Here is an 18,982-nt window from a genome sequence, read left to right as displayed (position 1 = left end):
TTCACACTGGTTTGAAGTGACAAAAAGAATGCATATCTGATTTGAATATTTGATTTTTTCTGCAGTCTGAACAGACAAAAAGCGCATCGAATTGGATTTTTCAAGACACAATTTGGACCATATTTGTAAGTGATGTGACTTGTGTCTGAACAGTCAAATCTGATGTATTTGCCCTCTAGTATTTTTTTAACTGTTATTTGGCGTATTGTGTTACTTGCAGGCTTCTCAGTTGACCATTTGACAACAACATGTGGTAGCTATGTAGCTTGTTAATAAGTGCTTACAAACACATGAGTGATTTGTGCTAGCAAGCTAAACGGCTACCTAGCAAGCTTGTTGACTGCTTTGGCTAGCCAAAAATKACTAGTTCTGAAAGTTGGATCACCTTATCCTTTGAGGCTTTAAAAGTGTTCTTACGCTATGATTTTSAACGTTCAAAGCAACTGGGAGACTTCCATGGCAGGCATTGTTGTCAGTCACCTTAACTTAATACCAGTACACAACATCTGGACATACACCCGCCATTACAATGACAACTTGCGTAACCATGTAAGCAAATGACTACAGTCTGAACACACACAAATCCGATTTGGTCACTTGTAACTTGCTGTTTGTACAGTCAGTATTCCAAAATGGATTTGATTAACAAAACGGATTTGAGTATTAAGACCTGCAGTGTGAACAAAGCTTTAGACGGTCTAGCACCCAAACAATGGTTATAGCCTGATAATTCTTTGCTCACAATCGCAAAACAAAATTCGCAGTCAGTTACACAAATATAACACCCATGATCACACCTCAAATCAAACCCTAGATGCAGAAATCAACTAGGTGCAATCACCTTCAATATCTTCCTCAACTTCTTTCTGGTTTAATAAAGAACTACCACAGTCTCTTCCTACTGGTGTTGATGTTTAGGTGTTGCTGCTGCTGTTGTCTGTGGCGGTTTTGGAGAAAGGAGCAGGGGTCGAAAGGTAGCCCTTGAACAGACTCATCACCCTCTGCTTGTATGTCTTAATGGCAAAGAAGTAGATGACAGGGTCCAGACAACAGTTAAGGTTCATCATGGAGACAGTCACCTGCAGGGACACAATGCCTTTTTAATAAAACATTTTGTTGAGGATTTCAATGTATCACAAAGAAAAGAAAACTCACAGTTCCCTAAACAGTCGGACATACTGACTGACAGCCAGACAGACAGACACACAAAAGGATGCATCTTGGGCATAAATGTAAATCTACCATGTTTTATAGACAGACAGACCCACCAACAGTCTCCCCAACCGACAGACAGACAAACAAACAGACCAACAACTGACATACAGACATTCACTTTAGTAGGTCCTACCTGTAGGGAAGCCTTGAATGCCTGCATCTCGTCACACTTGGGCTGGCCCAGCACCTTCCTCAGCATGAACTGCATGATGTTGAGGTGGTAGGGGCTGAAGCACAGGACGAAGGTGAGGAGGATGAGGAGGATGATATTTTTGGCTCTGCGGCTACGACCCAAGCGGCCCGTCAGTGGGTTCTCTTTGGCCGTGCGACTCAGTTTGAGATTGATCCGGGTGTAACACACAATGATGACCAGTAGGGGGAGACAGAAGGAAACAGTACAGGCCAGGAGGAGAAGATAAGGGGTGGAGCGAGTATCCTCAAAGGTGAAGTACTCCATGCAGGTTCGTCGGCCTCTGTGGTCATGGAGCATGGTACGRAAGAGCAGGGGGGCGGTTTCCAGAGACACCAGTAGCCAGACGAGGCAGCAGACCCCTCGAACCACTTTGACGCTCCGCAGGTACTGTAGCCGGTGGGGGTGGACCATGGCCAAGTACCGGTCTAGACTGATGCATGTCATGAAGGCAATTCCTGGTGGAAGAGAGGGAGATGGGATATTGGATGGGTGGATKAATAAACAGAAGACACTAACCAGCAGACAGGCAAGCAGACAGAGAAAAAAATTGACAGACACACATACACACACGTGCAAAAACTAGKGCATAAATGTAAATGCTTTATATAAACCTGTGAGAGAAATATATTTTTTACTATAACCACAACCCACTGCGGAATGCTACAGCTCTTACACAGTTTTCCCCATACAATACACACACACACACCTTACCTGAGTATGTGTTTGAAAAGAACAACATAGTAGCCAGCCTGCAGAGCAGATCCCCAAAGGGCCAGTCAAACTGTCTGATGTAGTAAGTGACTCTCCCTGGCAGTACCAATGTGAACAATGCATCAGACACAGCCAGGTTGACCAGGTAAAGAGACGTGGAGTTGAACTTCTGCTTCTTCTGACAGGTCACATACAGGACAAGGCTGTTGCCACATAAACTGATGAGGAACACCAGAGAGTAGAAGATTGGGAAGATGATCAAGGCAGCTCTCTGGTCGACAAAGACGTCACACATCTGGTTGGTGTCAGAGGTGTTTAAATCCACCGGGTCCACAGAGATGTTGGTAGACATTTCTCCTGTTGAGAAAAAAATATGTTTGAGAATTTTTTGTTGTTGATGAACCCTGATGAATAAGCCAAAATGTTGGTTGAGATCCATTGAACACTTCACGGAGAACACAATAATCTAGTGTGCTGGAGTTTAAACTGTAACAGCTAATTACATTCAAAAAACAGATTTGTCCAGAAGGGACACAAATAAATAAATACTGAGCTAACACATATATTAACAATACATATATTATATATATATATATTATAATACATACATATATACATATATAATATACAATACTGAATTAATAGACCGTTTTGCTTTGAATATAAATGATTGCATATCTATAATGACAAATATGCAAAAAGACTTCAGCGTTTCACCTGCTATCCAAGACAGTCTGTTAACTCTGGTGTTTGAAAGTAAAGTGACTTGGAGAACTGTTTGTAACYACTTTTGAAGAGAATGACTGTGTCGCAAATCCCACCCCCACTTTCTTCAGAAGAGGTAGTGCAAAGTTACAGTTTTGGTCACAACCAGTCAAATGCCATTTTCAAGGCAGAAGTGCCTGGTATTAAGTTGAACACTGTAACAATGTGTGTTCTTCCAGTTTATCTAAGACCATGATCTATCAATGTAGATGATCTGATCAATTAGATAAAGATTACATCTAGAAATCAAGTCGAGGTGTATAATGATGATCACAACACGGCCACTGTTTTCTCTGCAAAACACACATGCTAAATCTAGGGCATCAATGTACCATGTTTTACATAGACTTGTGAGAAGATTGTCTTTTTGACAATAACCACAAGCCATTGCGGTATTCTGCAACTCAAACATATGTTTTCAAATTTGAAAGCCAGGTGGGGGTAAAAAATAACACAACACAACTTTCCATTTACGAGACATCAAAACATATTATTGACGTGCATATGAAAGTGTCAAGTATAGTCATTGATCATACTCAAAAGTACCTCAACCTAACACAACAAAAATGTTTAGAGCTGGACCAGGCTAGGCGTTAAGTGCCTTGCTCAAGGGCACAATGGAGGTAGGCGGCACCTGAGATTCTGATACCAGYAACCCTTTGGTTGCCATCTCACTCCTGCCAGATTTTCCCATCAGCCCTGGGATTTGAAACAGTAACCATTCGGTTACTGGCCCCCCTCTCTAACCCCTGTCTATACCTATACCAGGGAATTTCATAAAAGAAAGGTTAAATGAATAGCTGATAAGATCTGAGGTTGTGTATCCTGTGTTGGGTCTCGTCTCTGGGGTTGACTGACAGCTAKCAGAGTGCCTACATGAGGTAAAGAAAGATGGAGATGATGAAGAGATTGGGGAAAAGTAGAAAACTTGTGGTTCATTGCGTAAATGTCAAAATGTGTATGATGTTGACGAATCATTTTCGATTTGGCCACACCTCTCCCTCAACTGCCAATATAAAGATAAAACAATGCCAAGAACTGAACCRAAAATGAATCAAATTTAGACTGAAATCACTGACTGACAAGTCTTTTTGTGCGTGACTATTTAAACAAGAATTTTAATAAACCTTTGCATGTGTTAAATAGCATAGTCTATTTATGGTATTCACTTCATTGGTCTTATGCTGTATTTTTTTCAGTAGTATAGTGGTTCAGTGAAACCAGGGGCTTCTTACAATGTTGACAGTCCTATAATATCTTCTGATGACAGGAAGTGTCTACACCTGGTGGTAAAAGTGATATTTACATCAATTTCTTTTTTTTTTCAGGTTTAGGTAGGGTGCATTTAATGTGTTTATTTGGAAAAAGTATTTCCCAGAGAACATTGCATTTTGTTCACAATCTCTGCCACTCTGAACTTACAAAATTACATTAAACTAAGAGAAAAGCTCAAAGAAGTTTAGCGGGTGCATGTGAGTTTTATAATGCCTCTACCGTGGTACAGGTTGTTAGGTGTGCCCCCCGCCTCACTACAGGGTCTACAAAGTGAGTCCCTCTTCAGCAGTTTCTCTCTGTGCGTCTCCATTCACTCAGACATTTTGTATTGAGTGTAACCTCTGACTCTCACATTGAGGATGCCCCCGACTAAACAACCGTATGATACCCAGGCATAGATCCAAATGACAGAAAACAATGTATTACCCTACAGAAATACTTCAAATAGGCCTCTGATTGTGAAAATGTTATGGCAGGAAAATATTGTGTTAAGAAAACTGTAAAATTCTATAAAAATCATTGATGTGATGGAAAATCTATGCCTGAAATATAGTCATATTTTGACTGAAATAGCTAAATTGATCAACTTGATCTATCCAAATGTGAGTATTTTACTATCAAAACATATATTTTTGAAAGGATCAACTATTTTGTGGGTTTTCTACTTTCAGTAATATTTTGTTGTCGTTTTTGGATTAACTTGAAGAGATAATCTCCTATCTTCCCACTGCGAACAAACACACTGGTTCAATTAAATGATGTTGAACCAACTTGGAACAGACGTTGAATTGACGTCTGTGCCCATGGAGTTACTTCTTTAACATAAAATTAATGATTGTCAATGGCAGTAGTTTGACCTCATAAACCAATTTTTTTTTTAAAGATGTACATTTTTGTTATTTTGATGTGTAGAGTGAACATCAAAGTTACTTCTGGAGTATTTGGTTTTTCAAATTTGCATTATTTGGAAGAAAAACAATGTATCTTCCTTGTCTATCAACATCTGAATGTGGCCCTACGTCTCAGTTATTCAACACTTTAAGCCCAAAGATTACTTTTATCAATTTACAACACGACCTTTGTAGCTCTGGCTCAGAATGTTTGTTTCTCAATGTATTTTTTCTACATAATCACTACATATTAGAGAAGACAGGAAAACGTATTTCAAGTCATGTACAGTACTTGCATGGATGGCTACCAATATATACTTTGTGATGTCAGAAGAGTGGACAGGTGTCTAATGTTTCAGAGGCTACTGATGCCACAATAATCACACTGAGAGACAACAAATACTACTAAGAGATACATCTGGGTCTAAGGAGATGCACTGGTGTGTTTGACATGATTTCTTAGTTTAGGACCTRTTCATGATGCAATTTAGGCAGCATGGCATTTCTGCAACTGTGGGTCTCACAGGGTTACTGTAAATGGTACACCAGGATAAGTTGCTACTACCACAGTTGTGCAATAGTACAATATATACAGAAACAGCAGGGTTCAAATAAACTGCGGGAGCMAAATCCGGATTTGTTACATGAGTGCCATGGAAAGTATAGTGGGATTCCATTTGAGCGGGGATGCAAAATATTTTTGGAGTCTCACATAGATACTTAATCGTGAGGAAGGATGTTTGACATGCTTTTTACATTTGTATSAGAAACAGTTTTCTAGAAAATCATGATGGAAGTGGCCATTAGGCTCTTTTTAGACCTACTGTATACATGCCTCCTGTAAGACTGTCACGCCCTGACCTTAGAGATCCTTTTAATTCTCTATTTGGTAGGTCAGGGTGTGACTAGGGTGGGAAATCTATGTTTATATTTCTTTGTTGGCCGAGTATGGTTCCCAATCAGAGGCAGCTGTCTATTGTTGTCTCTGATTGGGGAGCATACTTAGGCAGCCCTTTTTCCMACCTTCAGTTGTGGGATCTTGTCTTTTGTGTTGCAGGTGTTGCACTCCTAGCTTTACGTGCGTTGAGTTTTTTATTGTTTTTTGGTGGAACATTTAATATTAAACTAAATGTACGCCTACCACGCTGCACCTTGGTTCATTTATGACAGGGAGCTTGAGGACAGCGAACGTAACAAAAGATCCCACCACCAACGGACCAAGCAGCGTGGTCAGGAAGACTKGACCTGGGAGGAAATCCTGGAGGGAGCAGGACCCTGGACAAGGGCCGGGAAGTATCGCCGTCCGAAGGAGGAGATAGAGGCAGCGAAAGCGGAACGGCGACGATACGAGGAGATAGCTCAACGAAGCAAGCACGAGAGGCAGCCCCCAAATTTTTTTGGGGGGGGGGCACAAGGGGAGATTGGCGGAGTCAGGGTTCAGACCTGAGCCAACTGGTCTGTGACTGGTCTGGCACCGTGTTATGCAGTAATGCGCACAGTGTCTCCAGTGAGCATTCCCAGGCCGGTGCACTCTATGGCAGCGCCCCGCATTTGCCGGGTGGAAGTGGGCRTCCAGCCAGGACGGGTTGTGCCAGCTCTACGCTCGAGACCTCCAGTGCGCCTCCACGGCACAGTGTATCCGGTGCCTGCTCCACGCACCAGGCTTCCAGTGCATCTCCSCAGTCCGGTGAGACCTGTTCCGGTTCCACGTACCAGGCCTCCAGTATGTCTCCCCAGCCTGGTAAGCTCTGTAGCTGCTCCACGCACCAGGCTTCCAGTGCATCTCCCCAGTCCGGTGAGACCTGTTCTGGTTCCACATACCAGGCCTCCAGTATGTCTCCCCAGCCTGGTAAGCCCTGTGGCAGCTCCACGCACCAGGCTTCCAGTATGTCCCCTCAGTCAGGTGAGACCTGTGCTGAAAGGGCTGAAAATTGCCCATATTAATATATTTAGCCTTGGAAATAAGGTTAATGAAATCAATAACTTGCTAACATCAGATAACATTCTAATATTAGCCATTTCTGAGACTCACTTAGRTAATTAATTTGATAATACATCAGTAGCAATACAAGGATATAACATTTATAGAAGAGGCATGACTGTTTATGGGGGAGGTGTCACTGTATATATTCAGAGCCATATCCCTGTAATGCTTAGAGAAGATCTTATGTCAAGTGTTGTGGTTCCAGGTTCACCTGGCACATCTAAAGCCTTTTATTTTGGGGTGTTGCTATAGGCTACCAAGTGCTAACAGTCAGTATCTAAAWAATATGTGTGAAATGCTTGATAGTGTAAGTGATGGCGCCAGTGTGTAGGGCTGCCGTCTTATCGGCCCTCAACCAATCATGCTATTTTTTTTATTTTTTTTGCGTTCGTAACTTGTTTTGTACATAATGTTGCTGCTACCGTCTCCTATGACCAAAAAAAAGCTTCTAAACATCAGAACTGGGATTGTTCACCTCAAACTGGATGAAGAGTTTTTCTTCAATGAGTTGGACGCGAGGGATATACTGTTGACACTCGACCAGGTCCAGATCCCCGCGATTCGCTGTAGAAGGAAACAGCGATTCTGAGGCAAAAGATCAGGGTGCCAGGCGGCGAGGACCAGGCGGCGAGTAGCTAATCTGCCCTTGCCATCCGTTCTGCTAGCTAACGTTCAATCGCTAGAAAATAAATGGGACGAACTGAAAGCACGTATATCCTACCAACTGGACATTAAAACTGTAAAATGTTATGCTTCACAGAGTTGTGGATGAACGACGACATTAAGAACATAGAGCTGGTGGGTTATACACTCTATCGGCAAGACAGAACAGCAGCCTCTGGTAAGACACGGGGCGGGGGCCTATGCATTTATGTAAACAACAGTTGGTGCACAATATCTAAGGAAGTCTCAAAGTTTTGCTCGCCTGAGGTGGAGTATCTTATGATAAGCTGCAGACCTCACTATTTACCCAGAGAGTTTATCTGTTTTTTTTATATACCACCACASAGCGAGGTTGRMACTAAAACCGCACTAAATTAGCTGTATTCGGCCATAAGTTAACAGGAGAGGCATTCCTTGTGCCCCGTGACTTTAATGCAGGGAAACTTAAATCAGTTTTACCGAATTTCTATCAACATGTTAAACGTGCAACCAGAGGTAAAGAAATTCTAGACCACCTTTACTCCACACACATAGATGCATACAAAGCACTCACTCTCCCTCCATCTGGCAAATCTTACCATCACTCTATCCTCCTGATTCCTGCTTACAAGCAAAAATTAAAGCAGGAAGCACCAGTGACTCGGTCTATAAAAAAAGTGGTCAGATGAAGCAGATGCTAAACTACAGGACTGTTTTGCGAGCACAGACTGGAATATGTTCYGGGATTCTTCCGATGGCATTGAGGAGTACAACACATCAGTCACTGGCTATCAATAAGTGCATCGAGGACGTCGTCCCCACAGTGACTGTACGTACATACCCCAACCAGAAGCCATGGATTACAGGAAACAATCACACTGAGCTAAAGGGTAGAGCTGCAACTTTCAAGGAGTGGGACTCTAACCCGGAAGCTTATAAGAAATCCCGGTATGCCCTCCGAACCATCAAACAGGCAAAGCATCAATACAGGACTAAGACTGATAYGTACTACACCGGCTCCGACGCTCATCGGATGTGGCAAGGCTTGCAAACTATTACAGACTGCAAAGGGAAGCACAGCCGAGAGCTGCCCAGTGACASGAGCCTACCAGACAAGCTAAATAACTTCTATGCACACTTCGAGGAAAGTAACACTGAMACATGCATGAGAGCCTCAACTGTTCCGGATGACTGTATGATCACTCTCTTCGTAGCTGATGTGAGTAAAACCTTTAAACAACATTAACAAGGCCGCTGGAAACAGACAGATWACCATGATGTGTACTCAGAGCATGCAYTGACCAACTGGCAAGTGTCTTCACAKTGTCTTCACAACCTCTCCCTGTCTAAGTCTGTAATACCAACATGTTTCAAGCAGACCACCATAGTATCTGTGCCCAAGAACACTAAGGTAACCTGCCTAAATGACTACCGACTCGTAGCACTCATGTCTGCAGCCATGAAATGCTTTGAAAGGCTGGTCATGTCTCACATCAACACCATTATCACAGAAACCCTAGACCCACACCAACTTGCATACCGCACCAACAGATCCACAGATGATGCAATCTCTATTGCACTCCACACTGCCCTTTCCCACCTGGACAAAAGGAACACCTATGTGAGAATGCTATTCATTGACTGCAGCTCAGCGTTCAACACCATAGTGCCCTCAAAACTCCTCACTAAGCTAAGGACCCTGGGACTAAACAGCTCCCTCTGAAACTGGATCCTAGACTTCTTGACAGGCCGCGCCCCAGGTGGTAAGGGTAGGTAACAACACATCCGGCACGCTGATCCTCAGCATGGGGGCCCCTCAGGGTGCATGCTCAGTCCCGTCCTGTACTCCCTGTTCACTCATGGCCAGGCACAACTCCAATACCATCATTAAGTTTCTGATGACACAACAGTGTGTGTTGATTACTGACAACGATGAGACAGCCTATAGGGATGAGATCAGAGACCTGACCATGTGGTGCAAGGACAACAACCTCTCTCTCAATGTGATCAAGACAAAGGATATGATTGTGGACKAGAGGAAAAAGAGGACCGAGTACGCCCCCATTCTCATCGACGAGGCTGTAGTGGAGCAGGTTGACAGCTTCACGTTCCTTGGCATGTACATCAACAACAAACTAACATGGTCCAAGCACACCAAGACAGTCGTGAAGAGGGCACGACAAAACCTATTTCCAGCTTCTACCCCCAAGCCATAAGACTCCTGAACTGTAAYGGCTGTCGTCGGTGGAAGAAGGTGAGGACCAAGGTGCAGCGTGGTAAGTGTTCATGATATTTAATAATAATCAAAACTGAACACTGAATAACAAAACAACAAAGAAACAACCGAAACCGTTCTGTCTGGTGCAGACACACAAAGACTGAAAATAACCACCCCCAACACCCAACAGAAAACAGGCTACCTAAATATGGTTCCCAATCAGGGACAACGATTGACAGCTGCCTCTGATTGAGAACCATATCAGGCCACACACAGAAATAGAAAATCATAGAAAAACTAACATAGACAACCCCACCAACTCACACCCTGACCATGCTAAAACAAAAGACAAAACAAAGGAACTAAGGTCAGAACGTGACAGTATCTCCCCACCCCCCCCCCAAGGTCCGGACTCCGGCCGCAAAACCTGAAACTATAGGGGAGTCTGGGTGGCATCTGTCCGCGGTGGCGGCTCTGGCGCTGGACGTGGACCCCACTCCACCATAGTCTTAGTCCGCTTCTGTGGCCTCCTAGGAATGGCGACCCTCGCCGCCGACCTTGGCTGGGAACCCTAATAAATGGTCCCACGGGACTAAGGGACGCCTCTGGACTGAAGGACTGAGGGCGCTCCGGACTGAGGGGAGCTCCGGACTGGGCCAGCTCGCTGAGGCAGCTCGGACTGAGGGGCAGCTTCCGGACTGAGGGGCAGCTCCGGACTGAGGGGCAGCTCCGGACTGAGGGGCAGCTCCGGACTGAGGGGCAGCTCAGGACTGAGGGGTAGCTCAGGACTGAAAGGGAGCTCCGGACTGAAGGGCAGCTCCGGACTGAAGAGCAGCTCCGGACTGAAGGGCAGCTCCGGACTGAAAGGCAGCTCCAGACTGAAAGGCAGCTCCGGACTGAGGGACAGCTCCGGACTGAGAGACAGCTCAGGACTGAGGGACGGCTCAGGACTGAGGTAGCTCAGGACTGAAGGGAGCTCCGGACTGACGGGCGGCTCCGGACTGACGGGCGGCTCCGGCAGCTCCTGACTGGCGGGCGCTCCGGCAGCTCCTGACTGGCGGGCGGCTCCGGCAGTCCTGACTGCGGGCGGTTCGCAGCTCCTGACTGGCGGGCGGCTCTGGCAGCTCCTGACTGGCGGCGGCTCTGGCAGCTCCTGACTGACGGACGGCTCTAGCGGCTCAGGACAGACGGGCGGCTATGACGGCTCAGGACAGACGGGCGGCTCAGACAGCGCTGGACAGACGGGCAGCTAAGGCGGCACTGGACAGACGGACAGCTCAGGCGGCACTGGACAGACGGAGTCAGCGGCGCTGGCAGACGGGCAGCTCAGGCGGCGCTGGACAGACGGGCAGCTCAGCGGCGCTGGACAGACGGGCAGCTCAGGCGGCGCTGACGGACGGGAGACTCAGGCCTGCTGAGGAGCACAGTAGGCCTGGTGCGTGGTGCCGGAACTGGTGGTACGGGCTGGGACACGCACCACTGGGCGAGTGCGAGGAGCGAGAACAGGCAATATGACCCTGAACCGCACAGTAGGCCTGGTGCGTGGTGCCGGAACTGGTGGTACCGGGCTGGGGACACGCACCACTGGGCGAGTACGGGGAGTAGGAAAAGGGCATACTGGACCCTGGAGGCGCACAGTAGGCCTGGTGCGTGGTGCCGGAACTGGTGGTACCGGGCTGGGAACACGCACCTCAGGCGAGTGCGGGGTGCTGGAACTGGAGGCCTGGTACGTGGCGCCGCCACCGGAGGGCTGGTGCGTGGGGCTGCCACAGGAGGGCTGGTTCTTGGAGAAGGCACCGGATAGTCCGGACCGTGGAGGCGCACATACAGGTCTCGAGCACTGAGCCTGCCCAACCCTACCTGGCTGAATACTCCCTGTAGCCATGCCAGTGCGGCGAGGTGGAATAAGCCGCACTGTGCTATGTACACGTACAGGAGACACCATGCGTAGAGCTGGTGCCATGTACCCCGGCCCGAGGAGACGCACTGGAGACCAGATGCGTAGAGCTGGTTTATGGCACCTGGCTCGATGCCCAATCTAACCTGGACGATACGAGGTGCTGCTATGTACCGCACCGGGCTATGCACACGTACTGGAGACACCGTGCGCTCTTCCGCATAACACGGTGTCTGCCCGTACGCTCCTCTCCACGGTAAGCACGGGGAGTTGGCTCAGGTCTCCTACCTGGCTTAACACCACACCCCGTGTGCCACCCCCATAAATTTTTGGGGCTGCCTCTTTGGCTTCCAGCCGCGCTTTCGTGCAGCCTCTTCATACCACCGCCTCTCGGCTTTAGCTGCCTCCAGCTCTTCACGAGGGTGACGATATTCTCCAGCTTGTACCCAGGGTCCTTACCGTCCAGAATTTCCCCCAGGTCAGGAATCCTGCGATCGCTGCTGCTGCTGCCCTTTACCACGCTGCTTGGTCCTTTTTTGGTGGTGGTTCTGTAACGGCTGTCGTCGGTGGAAGAAGGTGAGGACCAAGGTGCAGCGGTGGAAGTGTTCATGATATTTAATAATAATCAAAACTGAACACTGAATAACAAAACACAAAAGAAACAACCGAAACAGTTCTGTCTGGTGCAGACACACAAAGACTGAATAATCACCCAACACCAACAGAAAACAGGCTACCTAAATATGGTTCCCAATCAGGGACAAAATTGACAGCTGCCTCTGATTGAGAACCATATCAGGCCAAACACAGAAATAGAAAATCATAGAAAAACTAACATAGACAACCCCCAGCCCTGACCATACTAAAACAAAAGACAAAACAAAGGAACTAAGGTCAGAACGTGACATGAACAGCTAATCAAATGGCTACCCCACACTATCCCCCCCCACCCACACTGCTACTACTCTCTGTTATTATATATGTATAGCCACTTTAACCTTTCTGGCGCAGGCGTTCCGCTAGCAACCCACCTCGACAACAACCGGTGAATTGCAGAGCGCCAAATTCAAAATACAGAAATAGTCATAATAAACATTCATAAAAAATACAAGCCTTATACATCGGCTTAAAGATTAAATTCTTGTTAATCCAGCCGCTTTGTCAGATTTCAAAAAGGCTTTACGGCGAAAGCATACCAAGCGATCATCTGAGTACAGCGCCCGCTTACAAAAGCATACAAACATTTTACAACCAAGTAAGGAATTACAAAAGTCAGAAATAGCGATAAAATTAATCACTTACCTTTGAAGATCTTCATATGGTTGCAGTCACAAGAGTCCCAGCTACACAATACATCTTAATTTTGTTCGATAAAGTCCCTCTTTATATCCCAAAAACTCTGTTTTGTTGGCGCGTTTTGTTCAGTAATGTCTAAAGACTGTTGACATCTAGTGGAAGCCATAGGAACTGCAATCTGGGTCCTAACCCATTAGATARTCTATAGGCATTCAATWKAAAATACCCACATCAAAAAACTCCCACTTCCTGGATGGATTCTCCTCAGRTTTTCGCCTGCCATATCAGTTCTGTTATACTCACAGACATTATTTTAACAGTTTTGGAAACTTTAGAGTGTTTTCTATGCAAATCTACCTATCTACTAATTATATCCATATCCTAGCTTCTGGTCCTGAGGAACAGGCAGTTTAATTTGGGCAAGAAATTGTCATTGTCAGAAAATCTTGTCATTTTCTCGTGTGGAATAGCCTTCATTTCTCAGAACAAGAATAGACTGATGAGTATCAGAAGAAAGTCTTTGTTTCTAGCCATTTTGAGCCTGTAATCGAACCCACAAATGCTGACGCTCCAGATAYCCWACTAGTCAAAAAAAAAGGCCAGTTTTATTGCTTCGTTAATTAGGACAACAGTTTTCAGCTGTGCTAACATAGTTGTAAAAKGGTTTTCTAATGATCAATTAGCCGTTTAAAAATATAAACTTGGATTAGTTTAACATTGCCATTGGAACACAGGAGTGATGGTTGCTGATAATGGGGCCTATGTATATATTCCATTAAAAATCTGCCGTTTCCAGCTACAATATTAACAACGTCTAGACTGTATTTCTGATCAATTTGATGTTATTTTAATGGACAAAAAACTGTGCTTTTCTTTCAAAAACAAGGACATTTCTACAGTAAGTGACCCCAAACTTTTGAACGGGAGTGTAACTGATAGGTGCACGCACACATTACATGTTAATGTTTTTAAATATATGTAAATTGTAAAGTATTTTGTCCGGAATATCTTTTCGTTATGTGTCGGACCCCAGTAAGACTAGCTGTCGCCATTGGCGTCGGCTAATGGGGAGTCTAATAAATCAAATCTTAAGTTTTGATTTTGCATCTTTTACTTTCGGTTTTGCACACCAGTTTCAAACATCTGAAAATACAATATTTTTGGTTATGGAAAATATATTTCACAGTGGTTTAGATKGTACAATGATTCTCAACACTACACCTGCTTGWTTTGTTGCATAAACTGAAATTAGGCAAACCATTAGAATTTTTGCAACCAGGAAATGGCAGAGCAATTTCTGCATAGTACATCTTTATTATCTCAAAACAACCCTTTTTTATGCTCCTGAAACATGTMAAATATCTAGAGTGCTACTTTTAATGATATGACCAGAACAATCTGAGATACCAAAAATATTTTGCATCCCCCTTCACATGGAATGGCCAATAGGCAGTGGTGGAAAAAGTACCTTAAAAGAAAATGACTCAAGTAAAAGTAGAAGTCACCCAGTAAAATACTACTTGAGTAAAAGTCTACAAGTATTTGGTTTTAAATGTACTTAAGTATCAAAAGTAAAAGTATAAATCATTTAAAATGTCTTATATTAAGCAAAGCAGAAGACACAATTTTCTTTCTTTATTTTCAATGTTTTTTTTCATTTACAGATAGCCAGAGGCACACTCCAACACTCAGATATAATTTACAAACGAAGCATTTGTGTTTAGTAAGTCTGCCAGATCAGAGGCAGTAGAGATGATCAAGGATGCTCTCTTGATAAGTGCGTGAATTAGACGATTTTCCTGTCCTGCTAAGCATTCAAAATGTACTTTTGGGTGTCAGGAAAATGTAAGGAGTAAAAAGTACATTATTTTCTTTCSGAATGTAGTGGAGTAAAAGTAGAAGTTGTCAAAAATATGAATAGTAAAGTACAGATACCCCCAAAAACTACGTAAATAGTACTTAAGTATTTACACCACTGCCTATAGGCCTATCATGGTCACAGTAACAGCAATATTCAGTAGAGTATAAAGTCGAAACATACTGTATGCTTTTCAGCTGGGCACTCCAACTATTTCTGACTTAGCTAGCCCCGCTACAGTGTCGTAATTGAAATGGATGGCTCCAGACTAGGGAAAGGTCACGGCTCCAGACTAGGGAAAGGTCACTAGTCATCAGCAGACACATGCACTTATGATATAGCTCACTTAGGTCACGATACATGGACCCGCGTAGACTAGTGTCACCTGCGAGTTGGGAGCCCACTGCAGATCATGGCTACATCACATGCTCCATTAATTCTGGTGCAGGGAGTTAAAGATCCCCCCCCCCCTCTACGTCCAGTGAGCAAGCCCCAAAAGGAAAAGACAGTGTCCTGTGGCTACCTCAAACTGAGTTTAAGGTTGTTGGATGGGTTGAGGGATAAATGAAACAGATGGGCGGATGGGTTCAGTCTCTCCCTGAAGTACACTTCCCTTTAAATACAGTTGTAGATACTGTAAAATATACTGTATGTATTTTATGAATGTCGGAAGGATTTCCCTTTTTGCTCTCTTAATGTTCACAATCAGTTCAGGTTTAGGCAGGAGTGGAATTAGAGGAAAGTCACATTGGGAAGTCATCACACAAAAAAGTAGGAATCCCTGCCAATTCCGCCCCTGACTTGAGGCTCATAGAATAAATCAGTGCGAACTGCGGTGAAAATGTTTTTACGTTAGAGAAAAAAATGGCACAATCTTGGATAGTCACTGGTGCGCCATGAGGTGGAGCATGTACCGTTCCGTGAGCTTGATGAATGTGTGACACAAAAGGGTTTTRGGAAATCGAAAGTGACAACCCAGCATGGAACACGCATTGAAGTCACTTCTCAAAAATGTGACCTTTTTCTGGTCGTTAAATCGGGGAGAGTGTGTTGGGGGGGGGGAGAGAATTACACATAGTCAATGGTGCAACAACAACAGCCTATGCTAACACACCCCCAGAAGGCATCTCGTTTTAAACGGACGAGATGGTGGTAGGGGGTACGACCAGTGGTGTTGGTGAGGCAAACTGGGGGTGACTTTTAGTGTCCCAACATGCCTGTAATCACCAGCATGGCTCCAGAATAGGTGCCTGAGTGTTTTTTACTGCCAAAATCAATTGAATATGAAGCATTTCCTGTCAAGAATTTGTAGATTTCCTCTCAGGTCTGTTGAATTAGGAAAAACGACATAAAACGTATTATTAAAAAGTATTTAAAACTTACTTAAAACAGTAATAAAGTGGTTTGGCTCAATTTAGTACAAAGCAAATGTTGTAAGACTAATACATGAAATAGATACTGTTCTTCAATCTGTATTTCATGAAGAAATGGATCATTGAGGGACGAATAGGTTTAGTGTTTTGGTGAACCCGTTACATATGGTCTATCTCTTATTGTTATGTAAAGCCTTTTCACAAGCTTTGTGATATGTTTAGTTTCCATATCATAAAAAGACAGTGGTTTTCTGTGGTGTTTCTATGAAAATATTAAGGCTCTCTCGTCAAAGTAGGGGTTGCCATATGTATTTTAATACCACTAGAGGGTGTGTAACCATTGACTAAAAACAAAGACGAGGAAACGGTACAGACAGTATGACCGTCTTATGCCCTGATTTTATATGTCGTTTTTTCATGAGACCTAAAGTTTTGCAGAGTTTCCTCTTCTATCACTTGAGTGGGCTGCGGTATACACCTAAACTTTATTTCATGTGGAATTTTTATGTTACAGCAATTCATATCATAACGATAAATGTATATGATTGCATTCAGTGATATACAATGGGAATGTAATGTTTGTGATTTTCTTATATATAATTTCTGTGTTCTATTTATGGCTGACCTTGTTTTGAGAACGAAAGATATCTCMGTTTTAAGGTCTCAGCTTAGAGAGAAGACGCCTCGTGAGGTATTGGTCTGTCACACGTTATGAACTGGTATTGGTCGGTCGCATGAATGAAACAAAATGGTAATGATTCATTAATTATACTAAATCATGAAAATACAACTTGTCTGTGTATAGCCGTATATAAGACCACTGCTGACATGTGCACTGTGGTGCATTGAGTTGGATGGAACCTGCACATGCACATTTGTGGCCTGCTGGAGGTCATTTTGCAGGGCTCTGGCAGTGCTCCTCCTTGCACAAAGGCGGAGGTWGCGGTCCTGCTGCTGGGTTGTTGCCCTCCTACGGCCTCCTCCACGTCTCCTGATGTACTGGCCTGTCTCCTGGTAGCGCCTCCATGCTCTGGACACTACGCTGACAGACACAGCAAACCTTCTTGMCACAGCTCGCATTGATGTGCCATCCTGGATGAGCTGCACTACCTGAGCCACTTGTGTGGGTTGTAGACTCCGTCTCATGCTACTACAAGAGTGAAAGCACCGCCAGCATTCAAAAGTGACCAAAACATCAGCCAGGAAGCATAGGAACTGAGAAGTGGTCTGTGGTCACCACCTGCAGAACCACTCCTTTATTGGGGGTGTCTTGCTAATTGCCTATAATTTCCACCTTTTGTYTATTCCATTTGCACAACAGCATGTGAVATKTATTGTCAATCMGTGTTGCTTCCTAAGTGGACAGTTTGATTTCACAGAAGTGTGATTGACTTGGAGTTACATTGTGTTGTTTAAGTGTTCCCTTTATTTTTATGAGCAGTGTACATTTTGAATCTGATAATTTAAAAAAGCCAGAGACAACATCAATGGACAACATACTCTGTAGTTTAGTGAACTACTATAGCAGGGCTGAGCGTTTTGCAAAGAATGATGACAATTTTTATAAATATTAATTTCATTCTAGAAAAGTATTTACATTTKATGTCATAAAACATTATTTSTTCATCTGATTACACTGCTCTTCTGCAAGTATTCATTYTATAAGCTTTATTTAAGGTAGGATTACAATTAACACTAAACACAGACTTTGTAACAAGGCAGGGTTACATTTAAACACTATACTTACGTTAGTTGCTTGCTGCGTGATAGCTAAAGTTAGCTAAGCAGCTATCAAGCTAGCTAGGCTACTCTAAAGCTAACATTAGAAGTTTTGTAAGCTAGCTATAGATTGGATCATTCTAGCTAGTTTTAGGGGACGATAAACTGCTTTTATTAACACATAACTTGCTTTCAGTGGCCGTTTGTGTTCGCTCTCTCATAAGGCATGCAACCAGGCAGGCAGGAGAAGAGGGTKTCCACTAGATAATACAACCACAAATTCAGATCCAACAGACCGGAGAGGAGAGTTGCTGGTGCAACCAAACATAGTTGTTGAGAGGCATTGTTGATGRGGCTCWGTAGGCTGTAGCTAGGAGACTACTGTGAATGACACATGAACCCACCTGTCGCAGTGAGCGTGGGAGTTACCACGTGAAATATATATTTTGGCATTAATACATGTCACATATCAGTTTGCAAACAATGTAAAACAAAATCATTGAGTTAATAAAGCTGCATACAAACGTGGTTTATTTTTTGCGTCCCTGAGAAAGACAGCTCCAAAATGCAGATGTTTCAGCCTAGCTCTGTGTTTTCCGTGGTGGTGGGGCAGCCAGCGTAAAATATAGAGCGTAGAGGTTGGTAATGTTCTCTAGCTGCGCCGTGATTGRCTCATTGTTCTGTCACTCATGGCGACACTACATCACTACAAAATCTACAGGGAGAGGTCRAAAATTCAAGCCCCCTAGGTGCTGCCATATATTTACATTAGAAGTACCCATCCAAGAAGGCTCAATGTCAAGGTCATTGGCCATAGATAAAATTACGTCAATCACGTTATGTCTACCGTAGATTTGATTGGACCGACTATGTCAACGTCATACTTTCAAAATCTTAGCTAGTGAGCTAGACAAGCAGTCATCATCATGAATGAAGTCGACAATCT

The 18,982-nt window shown here is 44.1% G+C and overlaps 1 protein-coding gene across 1 annotated transcript; it reads right to left on the bottom strand.

Annotated features, from left to right (window-relative positions):
• Nucleotides 1-219: 219 nt before the first annotated feature.
• Nucleotides 220-2,880, bottom strand: LOC111971989 (G-protein coupled receptor 183). Its single transcript, XM_023998807.2, has 4 exons — nucleotides 2,837-2,880; nucleotides 2,120-2,476; nucleotides 1,349-1,863; nucleotides 220-1,079 (listed from the first exon to the last, which is right to left on the bottom strand). Exons 2-4 carry the CDS (start codon nucleotides 2,469-2,471, stop codon nucleotides 915-917), a joined length of 1,032 nt encoding a protein of 343 aa, XP_023854575.1. The 5' UTR covers nucleotides 2,472-2,476; nucleotides 2,837-2,880; the 3' UTR covers nucleotides 220-914.
• Between the last annotated feature and the right edge of the window lie 16,102 nt (nucleotides 2,881-18,982).

Source organism: Salvelinus sp. IW2-2015, linkage group LG2, assembly GCF_002910315.2.
Source record: "Salvelinus sp. IW2-2015 linkage group LG2, ASM291031v2, whole genome shotgun sequence".
NCBI lineage: Eukaryota > Metazoa > Chordata > Actinopteri > Salmoniformes > Salmonidae > Salvelinus > Salvelinus sp. IW2-2015.
This window is presented reverse-complemented; position numbering and strand designations above follow the sequence as displayed.